The following is an 18,903-nucleotide window of genomic DNA, read 5'->3' as shown; positions in this document are numbered from 1 at the left end:
AAGACAGAAGAGATCTAAGAAGACAGAAAATCAGCAAGTGGTGCACCGGAGAGCAAGCACAAGAAATCAGATCTTGGAAGAAGCAAGACGGCTAAAAAGAGATTGAGATCAGCAAGCAGTGCACAGGAGAGCAAGCATTGTAAACTGGATCATAGCGGGACGAGCGGTCTCGAAAGGGAATTGCAGGCAAGGCCCAGTCTCTATGAATATTTGCAGGAGATGTGACCCATTCTAATGGAGGATTTCTTTATTCTGTGAAGATTAATTCTTATCTAGGCAGCAGTCATTGAGTGGAGGGGGGATAGGGAGTTCTGTCGATAACATTAGTAGTTTATTCCTTTTGCTGATATTAGTGGCTTATTCTTTTTGCTGGGATTTGATTTTCTTGAGTGAAAATGTATAGTTTGCAGGTAGACTTGTGGCAGCACACAGGACAGTCTTGCTGTTTGTTCCTGGATATATTTGACCAGATCAATGAACAAGAACCATTCACTGGAGTGCCTGAAACACAGGCATCTCTCTTGTGCCTTCGGAATTTCCCTAATGACAGGCATTTGTTTCAGCCCTTCTCAAAAATGCAAGTCTGGGCAATTAAAGTTGCCTTTAACTTGGTATTGCGGAAACAGAGAGGAGATCACATCTGATTTTTACCTCTGTAAAACATGTTTATTAAGATGTTCTAAGAATCGCTGAAAAACCTGTAGAGTCAGATATGTATGACGTCTGCCCGCTAGTGGGGCAGTTTTTCTGGTCTTTGTTACATATTTAACTACTGAAAAATCTGCAGATAGGATTTTTAATGTAAGATCTTCAGCTGTGATGGCCTAAAGTAAATGTGTATGCTGTGTGCGATGAGCCAAACAATTCCTATCAAATATTCAAACTAGTGATTTAATTTAAGTTACTTTAGAGGAATATTTCACTGTGGACAAAAGGCGATTTAATACGGTAATATTGAAGCACATTCTGTCCTCTATCTCTGGAAGATACATCTAAAAGATACCTCTTTGATGCATAGAAGAGAATTCTTAAATGCTTTTGCTTTAAACAAGAATACGGGCACCGAAATGCTGAAGGAAAATTCACGGAACCAATCTTATGAAAGGAAAATAATGACCTTGTAATTTTCTGCTGCCTTCCCACTAGAAGTATCTCACCTGAAAATCTGTTCCTTGCCACCTTTCTGCCCTGGAACATAAACGATGCGCCCTGTGAATTACCGGGGGCTGAATTGGAAATTGCTCCTGTCTACTGCTTGTGGCCTGGTGCGTATGGGAGTGCCTGACTGCCTCCCTGCTGAATGCGTTTTGTATTCTGAGCTGAATTCACTCGGGTTTGTTAATGGGCTAGACAACCTTGGTGCTGTTCCAGGCGAGTTGTGGAAGGAGCACAGCCAGGAGTGTGGAGGACGACGAGGAGGGTCACCTGATCTGTTGGAGAGGAGACGTGCTAAATGCAAGATGTATAGAATATTTTTCAATATTTTTTATCTTTTCAGACAGAACAAGTTCATTTAGCAGAAGATTCAAGGGGGTTCTAAAGTCTTTGCTTTCTCTCTTGACTTTTTGGTAGGAGGTGGGACCGTTATTTTTTTTTCATAATCTATTGTAAATACTATTGACAGTATATTCTGGGGCCTTCTCCCTCCCTTCCCTCCCTCCCAAAACCAAAAATGAAGTTTATGAACTTAGTGGAATGTGATCCCTATAAATATACTTTGAAGAGAGTTGTCCAGTAACATCTCTCAGACCAGATATTTAAAATCTAGAGCACAGCCTAGAACAACATTTGGTGATAGTACTTAGGCCTTCTGATTGTCTTATCTCTGTTTATTGTTAATTATTTGCTAGGCTCTTTAATAGCTGAGTAACTTCACCACTTGTATGATTAAGAGATCTTTTCCTTATAGATGAGGTTGTTGCTGTGTTGGGTGAAGGTGGTTATGCAAAAGTAGTGGAATGCCTTGATCACCAAACGTAAGTCTTTTAATTCAGTGCCTGTCGTTTTTCTTCCTGAGACTCTCAGCGTGAGGTTTGGGAAGTGCTTTCTGATCCTGTCAGGCTTTCTCTTTGCTTCCTCGTGTGCTGCTCTCTGTATTTCTCTAGGGCCACCGCAGCTGCCAAACAAAAGCTTACGTTGGTTCATGCTGCTAAAAGCAGCCCCTAGACACGAGGGTTGTGCAGGGCTGGTGGATGAGGTGAAGGCTGCGTCTTCTGCAGGCACAGCCCAGCCGGGTAGAGGTCAGGGCTGACGGAGAGAGGCGGCCTGGAGAGAGCGTGGGGTGCAGCTGCAGCCCCCACACTGGGCAGCCTTGGGGCCTGTGCCCCCCAGCTCTGGATAACGAGAAGTGTCTGACATCATGTAGCTTCCCTTAAAGCATCATCTGCGAGGAGGCAGCAGCATTTGGGTTCTAACAGAGTGGGCACTATAAATGAAAAACATCTTTTGTGCTTGATTGCACTTTTGCTGTGTGCAAAATAGTATGGGAGGAGGTTGTCTTCCCAGTCCCCGCAGAAGGTATTTGACGCCTCAGTGACATTTTTACTACTTCTTGGAGGACTGAAGGCAGCTTCTCATTTTTGATTAAGGATTGTCTTAGGCTGTGAAGCGGGGAAGTTTCTCCAGTATTAGCCCAGCATCCAGAGAAATGAAGTGGAGCTAAAAGGAGCTTGAAGAATGATACCGATCTTTAAAGGATCGAGTGGGTTTTCAAAATGTAAAGATGAAGTTTTAGTTGTATTTGTGCACAGATGACTCTGGGTGATATGAAGTCAGTGTGCTCTTTTCCCAGAAGGTTTCCAGTGTTAGGAACAAGGCAGATGGGATGATAATTACCCAACAGTCTGAGTTAAAAGTACTCATTGTTCTAATCTCTGTTAAAACCTGTCTTTTCAGGGAAGACATGTAGCTGTGAAAATAGCAAGGAATACTGATTGGTCCTCCAGAGCTGCTCGAGATGAAATACAAGTGCTGCAAGATTTAAAAGCATCAGACCCCAGCAATGCCTAGTAAGCACACAAAGCTGACTGTGCTGTCTTCTGGCTTGGAGACTTCTTCAGCGCCACTTTCTGTAACACACAGTGTATGTAGGGGCGCTGCACAACTTGCTGTTGTAATGCACATGTTTTCCTGCTTTTGCAGTCACTGTGTCCAGATGCTGCGATGGTTCGAGTACCACGGACATGTCTGCATTGTTTTTGAGCTCCTGGGGCTGAGCACCTTTGACTTCATGAGAGGCAACGGCTTCCAGCCGTTTAGCCTGGACAACATTAGACGCATGGCCTATCAGATCTGCACCTCTGTCAACTGTAAGTATGTTTCTTCTTTGCTTTATTTGTTAAAGTTTGCTTGCGGAACCCGCTAAATGTATGATTTCTCTTGCAGTTTTGCATATGAACAATTTGACACACGCAGATCTGAAGCCAGACAATATTGTCTTTGTGAGGTCCGACTATGTAGACGAGTACAACCCCAAACTAGTAAGCTGCTGTCCTCTTCCCCACATCCCTCCTCCTCAGCCATCCTCTGTGTTTATTTGGTCACTTGCATCCCATCGCCTTTCATTTCAGGAATGCAGTGAACGCAGACTGAGAAAAGCAGACTTGTGGACTTTGGGTGCACCACATATGATCATGAGTATCATGACTCTTTGGTGACTACCAGACCGTACAGAGCTCCTGAAGTCATCCTAGGTCTGTAGAAGGTGGTTTGTTTGGTCGATCTTTCACGTATGAGATTTGTGTGCTATTGCATGGAGCTAGAGAAATATTTGATGTCTTGCTTGAGCTGTTGAATGTTTGCAGCCTGGACTAAACATGAACAACCTGAACCTTTTCACAGAGCTCGGATGGTCACACCCATGCGATGTTTGGCGCATAGGATGTACTCTCCTGGAATACTACCTTGGAGACTTAGTATTTCAGGTAGGGAACTATGGACCCAAAAGGGTGCAGCATGCATAACACTCCCCAAATCAATGAACAAAGGCTACGGAGAGGTGGGGACTGAGAGGAATGGTCTGTGCAAGGAAGTAGGCTGCATTTCTCTGTAATGCCAAGTTGAAGAGAACGGAAGATGTAGGCACCAAGGGACTATCTCAGGAGCAGATTTTTACAAGCTGCTTCCAGTAGACATTTTGGCAGTGGCTTGAAAGGAAGGGTCGCCCTGTTAACGTTTGGAATTTACAAGGCACCCTACTACCAGATGTGGCTTCACCTATCGCCATTAGCAAATACTGGTCAAAGGCCTGAATTCAGTGCTCTTGACAGTATTGCTGAAGTTGAACTTGAAGAAGAAAGAAAAGAAACACCCACCAAGGCAAGGTCAAGGGGAAACACTCCAGTAGCTTGTAACTTCTTTCAGGAAATGGAAAACTCAAGCCTCTCTTTTCCCTTGATCAAGTTCAGCTTATTGGTTGCTGGGTACAGTCAAAAAATGAAGTCAGGCTGGTGTGTGCTTCTTGATAACTTCCACTTAACCAAGAATGAAAAGTGTCTCTCTTGACTTCCCTCCAGACCAATGATGACAAACAACACCTGGCGATGATGGAGCAATTGCTGGGGCCTTTGCCAAAGCCCATGGCAAAGAGAGTTGTTCCTTCAAGCAAAAAGAAGTATTTCTTTAAGAGATGGCTGGCCTGGGATAAGAACAGTGCTGCTGGGCAACACGTCTCAAGGTCCTGTAAACCCCTGAAGGTAAGGTTGCAGGGGGAAGATGCTTCTGGGCAGAGGAGCTCCAAGTGCAATTCTAACATTGGAAGCTTGTGTTTTGTTGTTATCTTCATGAAGGAATACGTGATGTGCCAAGATAGTGACCATGAGAACCTGTTTGACTTGATTGAAAAGATGCTGGAGTATGACCCAGCCAAGCGCATTACTCTGGCAGAAGCACTGGAACATCCTTTCTTCCTCCCGCTGAAGAGGGAAAATAGCACCTAGACTCCTAGGGCTGAGGAAGACGAGCTTCTCTGTCTGCCTTTTAAGAAACGTAAACTATGTTAAGTGCTGTTTGTTTCCTTGTGTATGTTAGGTATTTAGTTATCGATGCTGAATTCAAATTCGTCTGTTGGAATAAAATTTATTTTAAGAAAAAGATACTGATGAGCCCAGTTGTGTTTCTGCAGTAAAACAAAATCTCGGGACGCTTTTCTCGTGTGGACGAGAGCACCCACTACTCTATAGGACTCCCAAGAGCCAGAACATATAATTTAACTAGGGTTTATCTAACTGTCATTGGAAGAGCAAAATACCTAGGGCTGATGTTTACCCTGTATCTGATGACTGATGCTTCCTTTCTGGTTTAGAGGACAGGGACAGCCTTTGCTGTTAAGTGTGAGGATGCCATTTATTGTATGAAAGAAAATAGTTAGACAGGAAGATAATTCCATGTAGTATTAACTTTTGAACCTGAAAAAATCACAGAATGGTTTGGGTTGGAGGGAACCTCAAAGCCCACCCAGTTCTAAACTGGCTGCCATGGGCAGGGACATCTCCCACCAGCCCAGGCTGCCCAAGGCCCCATCCCACCTGGCCTGGAACACCTCCGTGGAGGGGGCGGCCACAGCTTCCCGGGGCAACCTAGGGCAGTGCCTTACAGCCCTCTCTTTCACTGAAGTGCAGCACTACAGGTTTGGGGAAGAGGGGCTGGAACCTGCCTGGTGGAGAATGACGTGGGTGTGTTGGTTGACAGCCGCCTGAATGTGGGGCAGCAGTGGCCCAGGTGGGCAAGTAGTATCTTGGTTTGTATCAGAAACAGCGTGGCCAGCAAGTCCAGGGAGGTGATTGTGCCCCTGCACTCAGCACTGGTGAGGCTGCGCCTCGAATCCTGCGCTCAGTTCTGGGCTTCTTGCTACTAGAAATATCGAGGGGCTGGAGCGTGTCCAGAGAAGGGCAACAAAGCTAACAAAGGGATTGGAGCGCAAGTGTTATGAGGAGCAGCTGAAGGACCTGGGGTTGTTTAGCCTGGAGAAGACGAGGCTGAGGGGAGACCTTATCGCTGCCTACAAATGCCTGAAAGGAGGTTGTAGAGAGGTGGGTGCTGTTCTCTTCTCCCAAGTGACAGAGACAAGAAAGAACAGCCTCAAGTTGCACCAGGGGAGGTTCAGATTAGGAAAAAATTTTTCACTGAAAGGGTCATCAGGCAATGTTAGAGGCTGCCCAGGGAGGTGGTGGAGTCACCATCCCTGGAGGTATTTAAAAGATGGGCAGACGAGGTACTTAAGGATATGGTTTAGTGGCAGGAAGGTATGGTTGGACTCGATGATGTCCGAGGTCTTTCCCTTACTGCTGCCTGCAACTGCCTGAAAGGAGGTCGTGGCGAGGTGGGTGTTGGTCTCTTCTCCCAAGTGACGGGTGATAGCACTACAGGGAATGTCCTCAAGCTGGGCCAGGGGAGGTTCAGATTCGACATCAGGAAAAATTTCTCCACCGAAAGTGTTTCGGGCGCTGGCAGAGGCTGCCCGGGTGGAGCCCTATCCCTGGAGGTGTTTGAAAGGCAGGTAGATGAAGTGCTTAGGTTTAGTACTTGGTTTAGCACCGGTTTAGTACTGGACAGGTCTGGTTGTACCCGATGATCTCCGAGGCCTTTTCCAGGCTGGCGAGTCCGTGCTTCCCCCGCGCAGCTGCAGCCCCCGGCGGCTCCCGGGGCGGCTCCGTGTCCGCCGCCGTGCGCAGGCGCGGGGCGGGGCGCTGCCATGCTGGGGCGCTGGCGGCCGCGGCGCGGGGCTATGAGCCTGCCCGGGGGGCGCCGCCGGCCCGGGCCGCCCTGGCTGCGGCTGCCCGCGGTGCCGGGAGCGGAGCCGCCCCGCGCCAACGAGCTCCTGCTGCTGCCGCCGCCCGGCCCCGGCGCGGCCCCGCAGCACCACGTGCTGTACTTCCCGGGGGACGTGCAGGTACGGCGGCGCCCGGTGGGGGGGGGGCGGAACGGCGCGTTGGGGCCGGCGGCGGCGGCGGGACCGCCCGGAGCTCGCGCTGCTGGGGCCGCGCCTCCCGGCCGGGACCCCGACGGCTGCCGCCGGGCGGAGGGCGACGTCCCGCACCGGGGCGACCGCGGGAACGGAACGGGGGAGATCCGTCTGGACACCGTCCCCGCAACGTCCTTCTCTCTAAACTGCAGAGCTGTGGGTTTGATGGGTGGATTGATTGGGGGATAAGGAATTGGTTGGATGGTCGCATCCAGTAAATAGTGGTCAACGGCTCGATGTCCAGATGGAGATCCGTGACAAGTGGGGTCCATACTGAGACCTTTGCTGTTTAATATCTTCATCAGTGATAGAGACAGAGAGATCGAGGGCACCCTCAGCAAGTTTGCAGATGACACCAAGCTGAGTGGTGCAGGTGTTACACCAGAAGGATGGGCTGTCGTCCCGAGGGACCTGGAGAAGCTGGAGAAGTGAGACTATGTGAACCTCATGAGGTTCAACAAGGCCAAGGGCAAGGTCCTACACCTTGGTTGGGACAATCTGTGCTTTCAGTGCAGGCTGGGGGATGATGTGACTGAGAGCAGCCCTGTGGAGAAGGACTTGGGGTTGCTGGTTGATGAGAAGCTCGACATAATCAGGCAACGTGTGCTCAAAGCCCAGGAGACCAACCATATCCTGGGCTGCATCAAAAGAAGCGTGGCCAGCAGGTCAAGGGAGGGGATTCTGCCCCTCTATTCCACTCTTGTGAGACCTCACCTGGAGTACTGTGTCCAGTTCTGGAATCCCCAACATAAGAAAGATATGGAACTGTTTGGATGGGTCCAGAGGAGGGCCACAAAGATGATGCGAGGGCTGGAGCACGTCTGCTGTGAGGACAGGCTGAGGGAGTTGGGCTCCTTCAGTCAGGAGAAGAGGAGGCTCCGGGGAGACCTTGTAGTGGCCTCACAGTACCTGAAGGAGACCTAGAGGCAAGCAGTGGAGGGCTGTTTAGAAAGGCACGTAGTGATAGGAGGAGGGGGAATGGTTTTAAATAGGAATGGGAAAGGTTTAGATTAGGAAGAAATTCTTCCCCATGAGGGTAGTGAGGCACTGGCCCAGGTTGCCCAGGGAAGCTGCGGCTGCCCCATCCCGGGAGGTGTTCAAGGCCAGGCTGTATGGGGCCTTGGGCAGCCTGGTCTGGTGGGAGGTGTCCCTGCCCATGGCAGGGGGCTTGGAACTGGATGGGTTTGAGGTGCTTTCCAACCCAAACATCGTATGATTTGTGGCAGCGATGGCACTGTCTGAAATGGTATCAAAGACTGTCTGCAATGAGAGGCTGGTAAAGCCTAAAGATGGGAAGCTCTCCCAGCAGACGTATCTGTGCAGCTGTGTGGACACCCCGGCACTCTCCCACCAGTGTTCCACAGGCGCCAAAGCATTCTCAGCCCTTCCTGAGGGAGGGATGCCTTGTCTCCCAAGAGGAGACACCCCAAGGTGCTGTCCCTCACTGTGGCCATCTCTGTGACATTATGTTCTCTCAGTAGTCCCATGATCCCAGAAGCCATTCCTTTCCAAAGCAGGGGTAGTGCCTTCTTGTTCTGAGAAGAGGCTTTCCTGTTCTCTGAGGTGAAGGTGCAAAACTTGATGTATTTTAATTGTAAGAATTAGAATGGCCTCGGAAAACCCTTTTGATTACCACTGCTGGGTATGGTTTTATTATACAATAATAAAATAAGCTAATTAGTATTCTCTGCTGTGGTGAATTCAGGGGTGAGGGGGTCATTGATGACTTGGGGGTTAATAGTTCTTCATCTATGCCCCATGTGGATGTAAAGAAGGGGAATAAAGTCTCCCTACAGCTGAATGAGAGGGATTTCTTTTTTCTATAAAAAATTGAATTAAAACTTCGTAAGAAGTTTTCTATTGTTTTTCTGTCAAAAGACAGTCGCGTTTTGTGCAGATGGAGATAATACAGTAAAGTTACATATTCTGTGTCATATTAAGTTGAATAATGCTTCGGTCTTCCCTTTTACTCATCAACAAAAATTATTAGTATTTCCATGTGCTTATTTTTATTGTATTACTTTTGGTGGTATGAAAAATACGGTGTGGTAAGATTCAAGTAGAATAAGTAAGTTTAAATGTGCCAGTTTCTTTAATGTATTTCTTGTTCTGGAAGCCTAGCAAGGGAGTGTCTCTAATGCATGTTTCTCTGTTAGTTACAGTACTTTCTTAGGACTATAAGTGCAGTAGAGCGAGATGAAGTATTTTCACAATGTAGTAATGTGTCTTTTCTATTTTTTAATTTTTCAGAACTACCATGACATCATGTCTTGCCACCCAGAAAACTTCCAGTGGGAGCAGTGGAGTTTTGAAAATGTTGCTACTATACTTGCTTGCCGGTTCCCTAATAGTTTTATTTGGGTTGTAAAGTGTTCTCGAATGCACCTGCACAAATTCAGTTGTTATGACAACTTCGTGGCAAGCAACATGTTTGGAGCACCAGAGCACAGCACTGACTTTGGAGCTTTCAGGCATCTCCATGCATTGCTTGTTAATGCATTCAGACTCTCTCAGAATATTCTGCTGTCCCAGAAAAGTGTGCGTGGTGTCAGCAAGGATGCAAAAATAGCTGCTTGTAAATCACAGCTGCAGTCTGTTCCTACAACAAACGGCTGCTCATCCACAGAAAGAGAGAGAGATTGTGAATGCTCTAATAATTCTGCTATGAACTTCGTTGTACCGTCTGCTGTAGATGCAGCGTCATTTACTTTGATTGGCTTCAGTAAAGGCTGTGTGGTTCTGAACCAGCTGCTTTATGAGCTGAAGGAAGCTAAAAAAGACAAGAATACAGATGCCTTCTTAAAAAACATAAAAGCAATGTACTGGCTGGATGGCGGTCACTCAGGAGGAAGCAATACTTGGGTTACTTACCCTGAAGTGCTGAAAGAACTTGCACAGACAGGAATTGAAGTTCACGCTCACGTTACACCATACCAAGTGTTTGACACAATGAGATCATGGATAGGGAGAGAGCATGAGAAATTTGTACAGATACTAGAAGAATTTGGTGTGGAAATAAATGATCAACTCCATTTTGCTGATGACGTTCCCTCCTTAGATAACCATTTCAGAGTTCATGAGGTGTTTTGAGACTGTACGTGTCTGAATAGCACCTTCATTGTAAAAGCACTTTTGACACCACACATGTTTTCATCTAGATTTACAACTTTGAGCAGATGCTCTCTGAAGAGAAGACTAAATCAGTCCTGCGTTGCTGATAGATATTATATAAAAATTTCAGTAGGTAAAAAGGAGGATTGGGACTCCATACCTACAATATGTTGTTGTTTGATTCCTGGAAAATAGTTTTATGAAGAACTACCCTATAGATGTTTTTGAGTTAAATGTGAACATTTATTCTGAAACTGTTGACAAAATTTTTAGTCCTGGATGCCTGACGTCATATACTGCCTTCAAAGGGTGTTTAAAGTACTCAAGGCTTTCATGTCTGGATCCTTCAATTTGGTAGGTTCCAGGGCTAAAAACTTTTGTCTTTGTCTATAGCAGATGCAGCGTGAGGTTTTTGGCTTAAGGAAAATTATGATTGTTGGAACCATCTTAGTTGTACATTTTGATTAAAATTGTTTTAGTTAGTTAATTGTATCTTCCAGTTTTGTAACATTTCTCATGTTGATTCAAGTTGCAAATACTTACCTTTGGAATGCTCATGCCAATCCATTTTCTTCCTTATGCACGCCTTGCTTTTTCTGTCACTTTAGTGAATAGCCCTTTCACCTGGAGCCTTGAAAATTTTGACTTAGCTGTGTTAAGTGACCAAGAACATTGATGAGGGTGTAGATTATTACTGGTTCAGCATACGTTGCCATTGCTTTGACTGACTTCTGTAAGGACCCGCAGTAGTATCTGTATTTTCAAGTCAAGAGGTGTCTTTACCCCTGCCTTGCACTGGTGAGTTTTTTCTTGATAATTGCTGCATTGATGTTGATCTAAATCGAGCCATAAGTGTATAACATATTACAAGTTGCATAAAACTTCTTAGACTATGTTGACCACAGCTGTTTCAAAATGCTTCAGTTTGTAGAACTATTATCTTAGTTAAATGTATTGCAGTAGTTGCCTCAAGAGCCACACAAAAATCTATTTTCATAGCCTAATTTGTCTTGCAGAAGAAAAATACCTCAATTTAAATACAAAGCTAGAGAAATCAGATACAAAAGATGTAATCTAGTTCAGGCCTCGACCCTGAATGTTCTTCAGAAAGAATTACTGAAAGATGGACAAACAAGGGTATTAGTGGAAATTTTCTCAGTAAGTAACTTTTTCATTTATCTACAAATTAATCTTAGAATCAGTCTTCCAGACAAGTGCAGCTATTAACAGTGAACCAGTAGCTTAAAACAGTTTTGGATTTCCTGGAAGTACAGGAATACAAAAGCAAGTTAGCAAAAGACTGTGAAGATTACACAAGCACGCGTGGCTCAGTTCTTAAAAAAGGTGTTCTATTCGACTTTGTTCCTATGATGGCTCAGCAACATCTTACCCCTGCTTCTTGCTTCCTGTGACTCTTGCAGTGTGGTGGGAAAGTCCTGGGCCATCTCTCTTCTATTGGCATGATTAAAATTTACAAGGTTCATTGGAGAAGGTATTTTCACACCTCTTACAGAGTTCATGCACGTTAGTGATTGCTGAAGAATGAGTAAAGTGTGTTGTGTTCCTAAGAAAATTTTCTTAATACTCAAAATATTAAGGGTAGTAGGATTATGCATGCAGTGTGCACCTTAGCTGGGAATGTGAACTCTGTTGCTAATAATAATTAGACTAATGTACTTCGTTGATCAGAAGGGGAAAGAATCTATTTTAATTGAAGGAAAAAATGGAACATGCAAACTAATCTAGTATTTTATAAAAGAATCTAAAGTCTAGTTCCATCAGCTTTTCCCTATAGCTCTTTCTTGGAGAGAACTTGGTTTTGTGTTCCAACGAAGGCCATTTCCCTTCTTCGGTCTTGTTGATAACATTTGCATCATATGCGAAGACTTCTTTATGTAAAGGAAATAAGGGTTACCTAATGAAGTGATTTTACTAGAAGGCCTACAATTTGCTTGAAATATCTTTGATTATCCACTTATAAAAAAACCCAAAACATCGAAAACCTCAAACACCCCACTGATATTGCTCCCTCTCACTTCAGTTTTAGACTGACCAGTATAAAACTTGCCCTGTCCAGTAACAGTACAGGTCACAGACCAACTTCTAAACAATTCTGTGTCACCCAAACCAGCAGGAGTAGGTTGTTGCAGGCTTTTGGAAACCGCTAATAAAATATTGACATTGTCTTCAGAAGTTTCTGGACGTCTGTTCTATTTAAATAATATTAACCTGTTTGATGGAGGCTGCTTACAATAACTTAAATAAAATAGATTCAAGTGTTGCTGCATTAATTTGAGGAATAAGCACTTTGTTGTAAAACTAATCCTGTTTTGAGACTTAATGTTGTGAAGGGGAAACTGACTTGTTGGTTTTAATTCTCTAAACAGTTGTAGTGCTCTGTTGGAATGTGCCTCTGTCATTCACTACAATGCATGCTAAAAATAAATTTTGCAAACAATGCAGGAAATAAACTATTTCTAATGGGTGAAACCAGTTTGATGTGAATATAAACCCATTAAACAAGGAATGTGCAGTTAAGTTTTGTGGATTTAGTTTAAAAAAAATAATTTATTTAACATTTCTTCGAGACAGGCTTTGTATTTGTGTAGTCAGTATCTGTACTTCTAAGCCAAGTTACCAGTATCTTGTGCACATGGAAAGCTGGCATGAAATGGCACGTAGTTTATATATGCCTGTTATTTGACGTTAACAGTAAAGGCAGTTTTTCATAAGCTTAGATATAAATGCTTGAAGTTAAATGGTGCTCATGCTTACTTACAAGTTAGTCAAGACACTGCTGGTTTTGAATGGAGCGAGCAACATTACATAGTCCTTAGTACAACCTGGTGTGTAATAGCTGGTCTTCTTTATACTACATGCTTGTTTCTTGTACAATAGAGTAGACATTCTTTCAGGTTTTGAAAAATGCAGAAATGTTTTAAGCTGTGCCTGTTAAATTCCTTTAAAATAGGGCTTGATCCTGTGAAATGGTCCAGATTCTATATGACATCTTAAATGTTAGAGTATTTGGTAACTTTCTTCCTACCTAGGACTAATTTAATCACATCTCTGTAAGTGCTGCTGCATAAATCAGTACTGACTTCCAATTTTGGAAGGTGACGAAGGGTCCAAGTCTTAACATGTTGCAAAGGAGCAATCTTTTTATGTCCCGCTATTGATAGCATCCTGCTGCCTCCCTTGTGGTAGCACAAGCACTTCATGGTGCGCTGCTCTATCTTACTAAATGAGCATTATTGCTGATAACCAAGATAACTGGCAGGAGTCCTCTCTATCTAAACAGTCATAGAGATTACTTTAAATAAGACTGCAAAGTCAGTTCAGGAGTTACTATGTTACAAATATGGATATTCCAGATAAAAGTGCATGGTCATGTGCTCAAGTTTTCCCAACAGGTTCTTTTTGAGCTATTTGCAGAAAGAAAATGTTTCCTCCTTATGGAGCTTTTTACAATAGTGTCTTTCCTAAACTTAACAGGTACTTTGCAAATAAAGATAATATTTGTGGTCTGAAAGTTGAAGCACTGAGGTTAAATATACATTTACCTTGAATGCTTATATTAAATTACATGGAGTCTTATATAAGAGAGAAGTTAAAGAACAATGGAAATTTTGGAATGTGCATGCTCTGTGTGAGCCACAGTTTTAGGTACATCACTGCCTAACAGAATCCACAAACATGAATTGTCTGTCTGCTGTCCCTGTGCAATCCAAAAGCAAAGGCAGATGTTACTTCTTCACAATCTTTTTAATCTTACATTGAAAGATCATTTAATTTTTTTTACAGGTGGTAGGTTAAAGGAAAAAAAGTTTACTTCTGATGCTCATAACCTAATGAAAATTCAGACACGTTTGAATATTGCTGATGGAGACCCTAAGACCAAGGTTGGCTTTCTGTTAGTCTTATTGATCTCTTAGCTCTGTTCAGATGTAATTGTTTTTAACTCAAATGAAAAAAACACGACGTCATGAAGCAAGAAGTCCAAGATCACAGGACACCTGTGTGGCAGAGAGAGGCACTGCTAATGCCAGACATACTCTTCCTGACTAAATTCATTCTATCAGCATTAACACCATATTCTCAGTGCTCCTGCTGACAAAAAACACTTGCACTGGATGAGTGGTTCCAGATCACCGTGGAAACCATGGAGAACCAATTCAGGCAGTCACTTTGCATTTAGTGTAGCGTGGGTTGTAAAGCAGGGATGGCATTGGCATTGTTTCCTGGCATTGAAACTTCATTAGATGTTTCCAAGTGATCCAAGAAGTGCTGAATTCTACTTAAGCAAATGACCAGAAAAGCATCTGGTAGAACAAAAGGAAAAAATAAATTCTCTGTTTTTTCTTCATGTGTATAAACATCTCATGAAAAGGAGCAGGATGTCATTACTTCAAGGTTGAGAATAAATTTTCCTTCTTTTATAAGCTTTCAGAGAGCACTTCCAGTCATGATTGTTAGTTTCCTTTGTTAAACTTGGCACTTCAGAGCTGAGTTGTTTCTAAAGAAAACACTGCTGCGAGACACAGAGAACAGTCAAGAGACAGAGCAGTGCTGATGTGCAAAACCAGGCTCTCTACATCGCCCACGGCAGAGTTTACTCCCTGAGCGATGCTCCTAAGGCTGGGTGTCAGATAAAGCTATTGCATCCCTTACAGGCTCTCTGCTCAGCTCTTCTTTCTCATCATGAGAAATACACGGATTTTGTGTGATGGAAGTTTTAAGCAATTCATGTACTGCTTGACAGCTGAAATATAAATGTTTTCACAGCAAAAATTGTCCATTACTGTGATCTGTGTTATTATTGCAAGCAATAGCTTCTGAGCACTTCTGGGCAATCACAGCATTGCGCATGGAGATGTGCATTTTACATGGTTGAGCAGTTCTAATGTTTTCAATCTGTTCTTTAAAATGTTGACTAGGGACAGATCAGAACAATTGGAAAGGAAGTAATTCTGCTCTTGTCGTTCTCAGGAATCGACACTTCAAAGATACCAAGAGTCTATCCCTGCTCCTAGAGTCTGACCCAAACCAAAATAGGAAATGTTTGCATGCATCTTTAGCACAACTTGAATTATAAATTTCATCTGTCCTTCTAGTAACACTAGAATCTTTAGTTATTGAATGGTAATAACTTATAGAGAATTCCTTGTAAAAGTTACTGTCTCAGAACATGCATCTTCAACACCTGTGTTGTCTGCATGGAAACATCTAAATGTCTTGGGTTTGGGAAAACAGGCTTTGACCAGAGGAAAAAAAAAGAATCAAGTCAGGAATTGTTTTGAAGCTGTGAAGTAGTGTGTGAAGTAGTGCATATAGGGATCACACCATATCTGATAAAACCTCTGCTGTGCTAAAATCATCCTCATCCTCAGTCCAGTTCATAGTCTTGTTATGGGTCTTAGTGTGAATGAGGCAAATAGGTTCATCCTGCATATTTAAAAGGGACTGTGAATGTATTTCTGATCCTTCATGATCAAGTCAAACCCTTTCATGTTACGCATTTAAATGGACGCTTGTAGGAAGAACCCAGTCCCTGTGTAACTCGTGGAGAGAAACATGCCCTCAAGTCAGGTACATCAAATCTTCAGCACTTAGATGACTGGAAGATTTTTTAGTCACCTGCTTAATAGTTTGATAAGAGATTACTTTTACATATTTTTTTTCCTTTTGTGCTTTCCACATTAAGGCCATTAAGAAAAATGTATAAAACATTTATCTTCTGAAATGACTTGTCATCTTTTACATTTCTTATTACCAGGAATAACTAATTCTTTTGGGGTGTTGATTTGCAATGAACTTACATTTTAAAAGCCTCAGTCACCTAAGTTTCAGAGTAATTCAAGGTTTGGTGCAGGCCAAGTTTAAACTGCTGATTTTAGATACTGTCTGTATTTAAGTATTTTAACTCACCTTTCGCTCCTGGGCAGTCTGCATCACCTGATTCTTCTGTTGAATAAGCTGTCTGAGGTGCCATTGTGAATGCTTAAGATGGTCGGTGTTTATTTTTCTAGTAACTGTTACCACAACTTCACCTGTTTTACTGTAGCACAATCCCAGTTTGCTTTAGATCTCTAAAAGACAAGCTTCCACAAAATGTTAGTGGCTCTAATTCTTTGTGTCATTTCAGTAATGTTTTTTTGAGTGTGGATACATGTATTCTCTCATTACATTAGCTGGAAGTTATTCCTTTGCTGCTTTCACCGTCCACCCATCACATTATTGCCTGATTCACACTGTTTAGCACAGTGGTTAGAAAGCACCCAGTATTTCTTTTTTTAAACACAGTAACTTCGAGATTTTTATGACTAGTCACGTTATGTGGAAATTAAAAAAATACTTCTAAAAAGTGCTTAGTTTCTTCTTTTATAGCATTTCAGTACAATTGTTTTATAGATGTTATTAAATAAGGAATTGATGAAACTGGTTCAAAGTGAAAAAGGGTGGCACTGACAGAACAGTTACTGTGCTGTTCTTTCTACTGACCTACACAGAATCGCTTTTGTTGATCTTTCTTGAATATGCACTTACCTCACATCTGGTGGGGGTTACTGACAGTCTTAGAGAAGTGAAAACCAAAGGGATCACAGGGAGGGGAAAAACCGCAACCCACTATCGTTGCTGGGATTCTCATAGGACACTTGAAGAGAAGCATGAGCAGGGCTGGGTCATTCCCCCAGCTGATTAGGGTGAGATAACCTCATTTGCTGACATATAAGAATAAAAGAAAGGCTTCATTTTAAAGTTGGTGGTGGAAATAGGTTGCACTTGCTGTATCCCTTGGCTCACATTTAATTCAGTGTGACCCTCCCTTCCGAGCCAGATGCACACCTCATATTCCAAACTTTGTACTAGCCTAAACAAGTGAACTGTTGCAGCTTTCCTGCTGAGCTACCTCAGCACTAATAACCACAGCTGAGAGTTGCATTTGGCCCAAGGTATTTAGGTTAATAGTCTCCCTTACAAAATAGAAAGCAGAACTGAAAGATATTCGAAATGGCATTCTAGATACTTACAGCTTGACAGGTTGTATTTATGCTTTTTACCTATATACTATGAAATAACTACTACTGAAAAGCAGCATCCTCATTAGGTGGCACAGCAGTGAATGCATTTGGCTCACGTGGTTTTCTTACTTTTACTTTCTCCTCTCTCCAAGAGCCCCAAATGGCTCCTACCTTTCCTCTGGAGCACAGCAGGCGCTTCTTGCAGGTTGAGACATAAGGAGATTACTCACATCCTCACTGCTGCTCCATGAAGCTTTCCTTATTCATACCTAAGCATTGAAGGGGGCTGAGAACATCAAGCACTTCTCTTTGGGAATGGCCAATCAAGAAATGGCAGAACAAGGGACAAGCACGTTGCTTCTCTGTGCAAGCACATGGAGAAACCGCCAGTGGTCAGAGTTAAAAGTGATTGCTGTGCAGGCATAATGCTGGAACACAGCTTTGTGTAGCCCTGCAGGCTCTCCGAGCCTCTGTTTAGTCCTAGCACACAAAGAATACACTCTGTATACCTCTGCAGAACAATTCAGATGAGGCTCTTGACACTACCAGCTCACTAAAGTCAAGAGGCTTCCCCAGCCCAACAGGCAGAGTCTGTGGCAGCAGCTTGCACAAGCAATCCTTGTTCATTTTGAACAAAAGTCTTGGAAGACCTATTTGTGATCCCAAATTTAAATTCTACCCTCAGAACGTATGATGATGCCCATCAGAATCGCTTGGCTGGTTCCATTCATGCCTATTCATTTAGATGGCCGGGTGCCCACTCACATGGTAGCAACTATTTTCACTGTGTCGAAGTGCCAAGAAGAACACATTCAGAATAGTCTGCGCAGCGTTGCAAGCCCCTGCTCCTCCAGAGAATTTTTTTTTTTTCCCAGCACTTTATTAACACATCTACTCGGTCTAAGAGCTTTTGGCAAGTCACAGTTCTCCAAAAGCACTGCTAAAAGCACAAGACTAAAATGTCAGATAAATGCTGCATTCCGCAAACAGCACAAGTAATATAATGTCAGAGAGATTTCAAAGGGACAATGACAACCTATCTTTTCTGTGAGAGGCTCTTCTTTATTTCACAGGGCTTTTGTAAGCACCACAATCTGCTGAGGAGTAACCAACTACAATGACCATACAACAGGCTCAATCCCAGAAGGTGTAACGCCACCTCCTTTCATATGGCAGCATAATGCATCTCAAACACCACGCCCAAGAGGCTCTACCTCTGCTCCAGAACCATGAACTGCATTTCAGATCCTAGGACTGTGTCTGGATGGATTCGTGAGCACATTAGTTGCAAGTGCTTCACAGCTGCAGGTACAGCAGTGCTGCTCCACTGCACTGGAGCAGTGACAAAAAAACCCAAAACAAACTACCTCACAGTCAAGCTGCTGCACAACTCTAAGCTTAACCCTGCATGCTTTTGCTTTTTTCCCGTGGCCATTCTCAGTTTCACCACACGAGGGAGAAGAAACTCCCTACACATTATCAGTCTTTTCTGAAACAAACCATAATGCCAATGGCTTTCTGGGACCTCCTCAGAAACCACTACGGTTTCCCAAACTTTACTAAACAAGGAGGCACGCAGGAAGGTGTGCAATTACTTCTACACACACATGCTGTCAGCCCAGCCCAGATACCAAAGCTTTTGTTCAGAAGTAAAACACTCCAAAAAATAGTCCTAAGCACAGGCACTGGAAATGCTGCCTCACTGTAGGAGACAGACCATCTCCAGATCAAGCAGGCTGTGCACTCACAGCACATGAAGAAGAAAGAAGAAAAAAAAATCTACAAGATAAACGTTCATCTCTAACAAAG

At 43.5% G+C, this 18,903-nt stretch overlaps 2 protein-coding genes across 2 annotated transcripts; both read left to right on the top strand.

The window, feature by feature from the left end:
* Positions 1-1,202: 1,202 nt before the first annotated feature.
* Positions 1,203-5,192, top strand: CLK1 (CDC like kinase 1). Its single transcript, XM_069860725.1, is given in 9 exon segments — positions 1,203-1,265; positions 2,896-3,008; positions 3,142-3,308; positions 3,385-3,479; positions 3,570-3,594; positions 3,597-3,692; positions 3,841-3,923; positions 4,515-4,694; positions 4,788-5,192. Coding segments are annotated over 9 exon segments (972 nt in total). The 3' UTR covers positions 4,938-5,192.
* A 1,598-nt stretch (positions 5,193-6,790) lies between these two features.
* Positions 6,791-10,971, top strand: C7H2orf69 (chromosome 7 C2orf69 homolog). The gene is made up of 2 exons (XM_069860908.1): positions 6,791-6,889; positions 9,212-10,971. Exon 2 carries the CDS (start codon positions 9,227-9,229, stop codon positions 10,049-10,051), a length of 825 nt encoding a protein of 274 aa, XP_069717009.1. The 5' UTR covers positions 6,791-6,889; positions 9,212-9,226; the 3' UTR covers positions 10,052-10,971.
* Positions 10,972-18,903: the final 7,932 nt, after the last annotated feature.

Source organism: Phaenicophaeus curvirostris, chromosome 7, assembly GCF_032191515.1.
Source record: "Phaenicophaeus curvirostris isolate KB17595 chromosome 7, BPBGC_Pcur_1.0, whole genome shotgun sequence".
NCBI lineage: Eukaryota > Metazoa > Chordata > Aves > Cuculiformes > Cuculidae > Phaenicophaeus > Phaenicophaeus curvirostris.
Note: the sequence above shows the minus strand (reverse complement) of the source record. Positions and strands in the feature narration are given on the sequence as shown.